Below are 10,531 nucleotides of genomic sequence, written 5' to 3' on the forward strand. Positions count from 1 at the left end.
TACACCTAACACTACACTATCATTAAATTAATTAAATAAATTACCTACAATTAGCTAAACTAAAATACAATTAAATAAACTAAACTATAATACAAAAGAAAAAACACTAAATTACAGAAAATAAAAAAATTACAAGAAGTTTAAACTAATTACACCTAATCTAAGCCCCCTAATAAAATAAAAAAGCCCCCAAAAATAATAAAATGCCCTACCCTATTCTAAATTACAAAAGTAATCAGCTCTTTTACCAGCCCTTAAAAGGGCCTTTTGCGGGGCATTGCCCCAAAGTAATCAGCTCTTTTACCTGTAAAAAAAAAATACAACCACCCCCAACATTAAAACCGACCACCCACATACCCCTACTCTAACCCACCCAAACCCCCCTTAAAAAAACCTAACGCTAACCCCCTGAAGATCTCCCTACCTTGAGTCGTCTTCACCCAACCGGGCCGAAATCTTCATCCAAGGTGCACAGAGGAGGTCCTTCATCCGGTAGAAGTCTTCATCCAGGCGGCGCCTTCAATCTTCATCCATCCGGAGCGGAGCCATCTTCCAAGGAGCCGACGCGGAGCCATCCTCAGCCAATCGTATTGAGCGCGTATTCTATTGGCTGTTCCAATCAGCCAATAGAATGCAAGCTCAATACGATTGGCTGATTGGATCAGCCAATCGGATTGAACTTCAATCTGACTGGCTGATTGAATCAGCCAATCAGATTTTTCCTACCTTAATTCCGATTGGCTGATAGAATCCTATCAGCCAATCGGAATTGAAGGGACGCCATCTTGGATGACGTCACTTAAAGGTACCGTCATTGTGTTAGAAGACTCCGGATGAAGAGGATGGCTCCGCGTCGGCTCCTTGGAAGATGGCTCCGCTCCGAATGGATGAAGATTGAAGACGCCGCCTGGATGAAGACTTCTACCGGATGAAGGACCTCCTCTGCGCACCTTGGATGAAGATTTCGGCCCGGTTGGGTGAAGACGACTCAAGGTAGGGAGATCTTCAGGGGGTTAGCGTTAGTTTTTTTTTAAGGGGGGTTTGGGTGGGTTAAAGTAGGGGTATGTGGGTGGTGGGTTTTAATGTTGGGTTTTTTTTTTTTTTTTTTTTTTACAGGTAAAAGAGCTGATTACTTTGGGGCAATACCCTGTAAAAGGCCCTTTTAAGGGCTGGTAAAAGAGCTGATTACTTTTGTAATTTAGAATAGGGTAGGGCATTTTATTATTTTGGGCTGCTTTTTTATTTTATTAAGGGGCTTAGATTAGGTGTAATTAGTTTAAACTTCTTGTAATATTTTTTTATTTTCTGTAATTTAGTGTTTATTTTTTTTTGTATTATAGATTAGTTTATTTAATTGTATTTTAGTTTAGCTAATTGTAGGTAATTTATTTAATTAATTTAATGATAGTGTAGTGTTAGGTGTATTTGTAACTTAGGTTAGGATTTATTTTACAGGTAATTTTGTACTTATTTTAACTAGGTAGCTATTAAATAGTTATTAACTATTTAATAGCTATTGTACCTAGTTAAAATAAATACAAAGTTGCCTGTAAAATAAATATAAATCCTAAAATAGCTACAATGTAATCATTAGTTATATTGTAGCTATATTAGGGTTTATTTTTTAGGTAAGTATTTAGTTTTAAATAGGATTAATTTATTTAATTATAGGAATATTATTTCATTTTATTTAAATTATATTTATTTTAGGGGGGGGTTAGGGTTAGACTTAGGTTTAGGGGTTAATAACTTTATTATAGTAGCGGCGACGTTGCGGGTGGGAGATTAGGGGTTAATAATTGTAGGTAGGTGGCGGCGATGTTAGGGAGGGCAGATTAGGGGTTAATACAATTTATTCTAGTGTTTGCGATGCGGGAGTGCGGCGGTTTAGGGGTTAATACATTTATTATAGTGGCGGCGAGGTCCGGTCGGCAGATTAGGGGTTAATAATTGTAGTTAGGTGGCGGCGATGTTAGGGGGTCAGATTAGGGGGTAATAAATTTAAATTAGGTGTCGGCGATGTTAGGGGCAGCAGATTAGGGGTTCATAGCTATAATGTAGGTGGCGGCGGTGTCCGGTCGGCAGATTAGGGGTTAAAAAATTTATTAGGGGTACATAGGTAGTTTATGGGTGTTAGTGTACTTTGTAGCACAGTAGTTAAGAGCTTTATGTTCCGGCGTTAGCCCATAAAGCTCTTAACTACTGACTTTTTTTGGCGGTAGGAGTCTTGTCGGTAGAGGCTCTACCGCTCACTTCTTCCAAGACTCCAAATACCAGCGTTAGGCAAATCCCATTGAAAAGATAGGATACGCAATTGACGTAAGGGGATCTGCGGTAGCCTGGAGTCGCGGAAAGAAAGTGAGCGGTAGACCCTTTCCTGCCTGACTCTAAATACCAGCGGGCGTTAAAAAGCAGCGTTAGGACCCCTTAACGCTGCTTTTGACGGCTAACGCCTAACTCTAAATCTAGGCCACAGTTTCTTCGCAATTCCTAGGAGCAAGGAAGTCACTATTTTTCAGTCATATATTTTTTTGGTCCATCATAACAGATGTCCAACAAAATTAGCTATTGGTCTATGTGAATGGATGGAAGTATGATACACCCACAATCAGGCTTAAAAAGGTCCCTACTAACTTATTATTATTTGTTACTTATGAACAAATACTGCAGAGCTATACAAAGTTCAATACATTTATGAGATACAACAAATACGCTGACAAGTAAAATAAATTGATAAGTAAAAGGAGAGGAATGCACTGCCCTTGAGCATAATCAGTTATGTGAGCACTTTAATACAAGGTGACCTACATGTAGAGTTGCGGTCAAGCTTACAATTTAAAGGAGAGGGGATGACACAGAAGATGAGTCTTTTGTTTCTGTCCTTTGGACAATAGTGTGCATAAGTATCTTTATAGCAGCAGGGTTCATCCTCTCTCCAGATGTGACATAAAGCCTGAAGAAAAATTACTACAGAAGTAACATTATCCAATATTGCCTAATATATAGAGTAAGAAACTATTGCTGAGGACATATTTATAATCAGAGCTACAGAATTTGTTGTGGCTATATAAAAGAATTAGAATAATAATGAAGACATGGTTTGACAAATTTGGTGTGGTGAAACTCGAGTGGCCTGCCCAGACCTTGACCCCGTTGAACAGGTTTGGGATGAACTAGAACACTGATTGCAAGCCAGAACTTCTCATCCAACATCAGTTCTTGCCCTCACAAATGCTCTTTTGGCAGAATGTTAACAAATTCCCACAAACATTCTCCAACATCTTGTGGAAAGCCTTCCCCGAAGAGTGGCAGCTGTTATAGCTGCAACGAGAACGGGGGCAACTTCATATTAATGGCCATGGTTTTAGAACGGGATGTCCATAAAGTTTATATAGGTGTGATGGTTAGGTGTCTACATACCTTTGGCCATATTGTGTCTATATATATATATATATATGTGTGTTTAAGACTGATTTTAAAGTTAGAAGTGAATTTAAAAGTATCTTAAAATTACATGCTATGGGGGCATATTTATCAAAAGGCGAGCGGACATGATACAATGTAGCTGTCTGCTGCACATCGATAAATGCCGACAGCATACGCTGTCGATATTTATCATTGCACAAGCTGTTCACCAGAACTGCTTGTGCAATACCGCCCCCTGCAGATTCGCGGCCGCTAGCAGGGGGTGTCAATCAACTCGATAGGGTTGATTTCTGTCTGCCGCCTCAGAGTAGGCAGACAAGTTATGGAGCAGCGGTCTTTAGAGCCTTCAGGCTTGCCGGAAACAAGGAGCATCAAGCTCCGTTCGGAGTTTAATAATTCGGCCCCTATGTCTGAATCATGCAAATGCAATTTTGACTTTCCAATCACTTTGAAGGGATACTAAACCAATTTTTTTTTCTTTCATGATTCATATAGAGCATGCAATTTTAAGCAACTTTCTACTTTACATCTATTATCAATTTTTTCTTCGTTCTCTTGCTATCTTTATTTGAAAAAGCAGGAATCTAAGCTAAGGAGAATCAATAGTGTCTTCTTCGTCTTCTTCTTCTTTTCTCCCCCCCCCCAGACCTTGACCCCGTTGAACAGGTTTGGGATGAACTAGAACACTGATTGCAAGCCAGAACTATATTAAAGTCTGTTATAACGACACCATTACCACGCCTATTATTATTAGGGAACGTAAATTGAAATATGGGTGTTTTTAACTTGACCTTTTTAGCATTGATGACATTAATTGTTATGTGTGTGTGGGGGGGCACTTTTGGAATTAAACACGCACGCCACACACACACACTTACCCCCACATATACAAGGGGTCAGAGATTCCGGTAACATCACCATGCATGGGAGCACAAGGCTGCAGGTAGGGGGCTGGATGGAGGGGTAAATATTCAAACCCTTCATTCCCAGCTTCGTTAAGCCCTTTAAACATGCAAGATCCACTATTTGAAAGGCCTTCTGTTTTAAACAGTGTGTGTCTTGGGCATATATAATTAAAACACAATTTTTTTAGCAATTAAAACATATACATTTAAACATATTTACATTTATAATATGCCATCAAAAAGGCCTTGAGACGCCATGACCCTTTGTCATACAGCCCATAAGCCCCTCTTTAAAATAAAGCCAGGTGATCACTGTAGTAATAATGATCACCTGGTGTAAATAGTTTTGCATTTATTTGAGTAGATGTTTATGTGCATATCAAAGTTTTATATAAATATACAATCAGTCAGTATTGATTAAAAGGGACAGTTTACCCAACATTTTTCTCCCCTTTAAATTGTTCCTAATTATCCATTTTACCTGCTGGAGTGTATTCAATGGTTTACAAGTAGCTCCTTTACCCTTATTTCAGCACTTGAAATATCCGATTTAGCCTGTGGTATCCCTATCTTTACTGAAAGTTTCTGGTCTTATGTCCAGGCTTTTGACAGGCCTATGTAAACACAGCCAGCAGAATACATTACACTCCCAGTGGGGTGCAGGATGGTTAAAGGGACACTGAACCCAAATTTTTTCTTGCGTGATTCAGATAGAGCATGAAATTTTAAGCAACTTTCTAATTTACTCCTATTATCAAATTTTCTTCATTCTCTTGGTATCTTTATTTGAAATGCAAGAATGTAAGTTTAGATGCCGGCTCATTTTTGGTGAACAACCTGGGTTGTTCTTGCTGATTGGTGGATAAATTCATCTACCAATAAAAAAGTGCTGTCCAGAGTCTGAACCAAAAAAAAAAAAAATCTTAGATGCCTTCTTTTTCAAATAAAGATAGCAAGAGAACGAAGAAAAAATGATAATAGGAGTAAATTAGAAAGTTGCTTAAAATTGCATGCTCTATCTGAATCACGAAAGAAAAAACATTTGGGTTCAGTGTCGCTTTAAGTAATAAAACTTTAATTTTTTTCATTGCCAACTCCAAGTATTGAGCTTTGGTTTTCCAGACAAAAATAATATAAAGAAGCACGTTTGTGTACACCAAGTGATAGCAAATGAGATCTGATATAACCTGCAAGCTCTACCCATTTCAATAGGTTGTGGTTTAAAAGCACAAAAGCAGCTAATTCATATACACAAATAAACCTGAACATGTGATTTCTCATACAATTTATGCAGCTGGTATAACAAGTCATTGAAAATACATTGAGGGAAAAATTATTTTACAGTATACTGTCCCTTTAAGCCTTTGACGTGATCCATATACCTGTACTATACATTAGAAGCTGGTGAACAATGTCAAGATAGGTCTTCATAATGTAAATCCATTCACAGCAATATAAGGTGAATAATACTTGTAAATTCAGAGAGAGATCTGTTGGAATCTGCTAAACACTCCTTACAATATAATATAAGCGATAGCTCCGTGCTGTGTTTATGTAAATATATCTCAAGTAAGTAATTTAATTTTTTATATATAACATTTGCTAAAATAGTTTCCTGAAATAACTATGAATTTTCTTCAAATATTCTCATTTGTACTTTTATAGAATCCGAAAATTAACATGGAAAAGAATTTTAATTCGGCATAGAGAAGACATACCTATGGCTTGTGCCGACATGGATATAAGAAAAGAAATACAAAAGCTAAGAAGATTTCCTCCTTTGGAAGAAAAGGCTTTTGACGTTCATGGTTCAAGGGGAAATCACATGGATCTGGGTCAACTTTATCAGTTCCTTAATGAAAAGGGTTGTGGAAATATCTTCCAAATGTATTTTGGCATTGAAGGACAATAGAAACTATAACAACTTCTTTATTCTTTTTTTAACCATTAATCTTTTATTTGTGCCTTTTAAATTGTTCTCCATATAAAAGTAATGGGATATACATATTAAAGGGACTTGATACTTCCAAACTACTTAAAGGGATATTGAAGTAAATTTTTTTCTTTATTGCATACAAAAGGACTTATTTTAAACTGTATTACAGCATTTTTTATGGATGTTTCCTTGCTATTTGATGATTAAAAAGTTGATGATGCTTCTTACATGGGTTTTATAGATCAAGATTGAAGTCACCTTGAATTTTTTGTTTTAAAAAACTGTGAAACTGGAATTTTAATAGCCTGGTTGTATCTTTTTATACACCTCTGAACTTGCGTCTGAAAACAGACAAGGAACTTGAGATGCTAACACATCAATTACTCACAGGGCAAAGCTTTGTTAAAGGGGGCATTAAACACTAAGGATCAGATTATGAGTAAAGTGCTAACGTTTGGGCGCAAGCGATAAGGGGTTTATTGTGGGTGTTTCCGTGCGTCGGGTTTAACGATCGTATTACAAGTTGGAAGTATAAGCGATTGCTTGAGCGCAATTCAAGTTAACGTGCGTCGGGTTAGCGCATCCTCAGAGCTCTGGTTAACGGTTTGTCGAAAACACAAAAGTGTCACAAAACACATCAAAAATATATTTTAAAGTACAGTTAGAAACATAGAATTTGACGGTAGATAAGAGCCAAAAAGGCCCATCAAGTCTTCACATATTACGTTACTTTTTCCTTAGGATAGCCTTATGCATGTCCCAGGCATTTTTGAATTCCTTTACAGTCTTTGTGTTTACCACCTCAAATGGAAGTTTATTCTATGAATCCACCACCCTTTCTGTAAAAAAAAATGCTTCCTCAAATTTCTCCTGAATCTGTTACCCTCTAACTTTAGATTGTGACCCCTTGTTTTGGCATTTATTTTTTTGTGGAAAATGCTTTCAGCTTCTATTTTATTAAGTCCCTTCATATATTTGAAGGTTTCTATCATGTCACCTCTTTCCATTCTATCCTCTAAACTATAAATATTTAGGTCATAGAGTCTTTCTTTGTATGTTTAATATTTTAGACCATGTACCATTTTAGTAGCCCTCTTTTGGACAGCTTCTAATTTATTTATATCTTTCTGAAGATATGTTCTCCAGAACTGTACACAATATTCCAGATGAAGCCTAACTAATGATCTGTAAAGTGGCATAATAGCAATAACCTTGCTATTTCTGCTACTAATACCTCTCCCAATGCAACCAAGTATTCGACTGGCACTGCTGCATTGTGTACCACATTGTAAATGATCTGAAATAATAATTTCCAAGTCCCTTTCTTCTTTAGTTACAGTCAGTAATGTACCATTAAGACTATAATTGGCCTTTGGGTTTAGGATCCTATATGCATATTTTTGCACTTGGTAATATTACATTTCAGATCCCATTTATTTGACCAGTCCTTTAATATCACTGTTCATTTGATCAACCCCTGCTTCTTACTGCAATAGGTTTTCAATAGACAAACTCCACCCCTCTACCCACCTTTTGCCTTATTTGGAGGAGCCAGACATCAATGCTAGCCATGGTCATAAAGTTTGTATATAGTACTTGTTTTGCAGTTGTTATCTAATAAAGCCAATTAGGGTAAGATATGTAGCATGGTTAACCTTGAGAAGTTAATAGGGTGCATTTTACGTTCTGAGAATTAGAAATTGCTAAATTTTTACAGCTAAAGGAAATGGTTTAAAATAAAAAATAAAAGTAGATTGCAAAGTTCTTTCATTATGTATAACTAAAAATGTTATATAAAAAAACTCAAGGTGTTTACTGTCCCTTTAACTATCATTCAAGGTAAAAATTACACAAATATGTGAGCCAAACAGTGCATTTAACACCAAGTGCCCAATTACTGAAAGCGCTCCGGTATAAACAAAAACGTTAAAAGAGGTTTTGAGCATTATATAGTAGTATGCAGGTTTGTCTTCTTCACACCCAGAACCCTGCATAGCTTAATAAATAGCTCTTAATATAATTATTTATTTGCATTCTTCACACTGCCTCCCAGTACTTACAATACCTCTTAGATAATCTCACCAGACCAAAGAGCTTCAGAGAATTAAGTCCTAAGGGCTATAAATTCAGTCTTACAGTATACTAGTGCTTGATAATATATAACTGCACTGACACTAGCATGGTTATAACTATGTATTTAACCCCTGCAAGTGGGTTAAACATATTGTCAGTTGCAGAGCAGCAATGCACTACTGGGAGCTAGCTGAACACATCTGGTGAGCCAATGACAAGAAGAGAATATGTGTAGCCACCAATCAACAGCTAGCTCCCAGTAGTGTATTGCTGCTCCTGAGCCTACCTTGGCATGCATTTCAACAAAGGATACCAAAAGAACAATGTAAATAGAAGTCAAACAAAAAGTTAGTTTAATCTGCTTGATGTATCTGAATTTTAAAAGTTTTATATTTTATCAGCACCCCTTCCAAAGTATAGCTAATGAACAACTTGAAGAGAGGGTTAAAAAAAAAACTGCATGAATTGCTTGTCACTCAACTTTGTATACAAAGATAACAGCACACAGGAAAGCTGTAATAGCTGGAGTGTGACCTGACCCTTGACCTGCACAAGCTCCACTTTTATATTGCTCACTGCAGCTATTAAGGACATAAGGAGAAGAGGTGGCACGAAATTGCTCCTAAATCTGGAGTCGCTGACCTGCTCCATCCACCTACTCCTTCTTCTCTCTAAAAAGAACCTGTGCGGTGCTGATTCATAGCAGGTAGAGGGGCATAAAAGTTAATTAAAATAAAACACAACTGGGGGGCGGAGCCTGGACGCGACCAAGATGGACACATAATCCTGGAGCTCCGTAACACCAGCTCCACAGTACTTCCAATTGGACACATGTAACCTGCTTAATACTCACAGGAGTAATATACGGGAGATGCGGAGAGGTAGCGGAGCTGTACGGAAGAGTGGCTAAAGTGGTTCTGAAGCAGGACACGGAGAAGCCTTACACTCGGTGTGTACTTGAGGTCAAACGCCATCTTGGAAATCCAAACACAGCAACACTGACATGCTGGGAGGCTTACCACTCCTGCACAACTAAGGTATTGTAGCACTGTGAGACACCGACACCACTGCACAGCCCACCACAATACAGCCAGCCTACTTCATATACCGCAAGGCAGCTCACCACGGAGACCTAATGTAGGGAACTTTTTGGCCTTCTCTGGATATAATAAAAACTGTAGCAAAGTTATAGGCCAGAACTCAGGCTGGGAGTGAGGGTCCCCTATAAAAGGAGAAAGTAAAGCTACTTCACAGTCATACAGAAGGAACACTTGCCATAAAGTAGCGGAGCAAAAACTGCCCCTTACCTCTTTACAACTCTATAAAAGAGAGCCCACAAAGAAAACCAGAGGTATAGTGAATTAACTCATGGGAAACTACTTATGACACCCATATTAACACTAAGACAAATTAACCAATAACACAGTACAGAGGAGATCCCTTGTGAAGATTATACTTTGAGACACTGCCAGTAAACTCCTCAGGCCGCGGCTACTGCTAACAATACCTTTGACAGGCCGCACCTACTATCATAATGGCTACAAAAAAGCAGATGAAACCTATAAAGCTTACGAAGAACACGCCAGCAAAAGAATCTTTGGTGAGCAATTTTTTTTTACCACTCAGGCTAGAGTATCTCCATCGTCAGACTTAGGGCTCCCAGGCACCCCTGATAGAGAGCTTATTTCCTCAGGCTCAGCCTCGCCATCCCATGACTCAATTACACAAGTTCCAACCTCTTTACTGTCCTCTCTGGCTTCCAAACAAGACATTGCAGAGATAATCAGATCCTGCATGAAAGAAGAACTGGCCGAACTCAAACAAGATTTTCACACCCTTGGATTTCATATTGAGGCGTTGGAGGACAATACAGATTTAATTAAAGAGGATGTCAACATGCTTCAAAACCAATCTACCCAACATTTTACTCTCAAAGACACCCTACATGACAACATTGAGGACTTGAAAAGCTGCAGCCGCAGGAAAAATCTAAGGATACGGGGAGTCCCTGAGTCTGTTCTTCCAAGGGACTTGCCAACCTATCTTCCAGCTCTATTTCAACACCTCACAGGGTCCCCAAGAGCGGAAAGTATACAATGGGACAGAGCCCATAGAGTGTTGAGACCCAGACCACCAGAGGCAGCTCCTCCACGGGACATCATAATAAAATTTCACCAATTCAGACAGAAAG

The 10,531-nt window shown here is 38.2% G+C and overlaps 1 protein-coding gene across 2 annotated transcripts in view; it reads left to right on the forward strand.

Moving 5' to 3' along the window:
- RWDD2B (RWD domain containing 2B) overlaps positions 1-6,494 on the forward strand; it is a 15,471-nt gene extending 8,977 nt beyond the window's left edge. For both annotated transcript variants that reach the window (XM_053705991.1, XM_053705990.1), the window contains exon 5: positions 5,997-6,494. In XM_053705991.1, the coding sequence (XP_053561966.1) occupies positions 5,997-6,243 (247 nt within the window). In that variant the 3' untranslated portion in view covers positions 6,244-6,494. The remainder of the gene's footprint in view (positions 1-5,996) is intronic.
- Positions 6,495-10,531: the final 4,037 nt, after the last annotated feature.

Source organism: Bombina bombina, chromosome 3, assembly GCF_027579735.1.
Source record: "Bombina bombina isolate aBomBom1 chromosome 3, aBomBom1.pri, whole genome shotgun sequence".
NCBI classification, from domain to species: domain Eukaryota; kingdom Metazoa; phylum Chordata; class Amphibia; order Anura; family Bombinatoridae; genus Bombina; species Bombina bombina.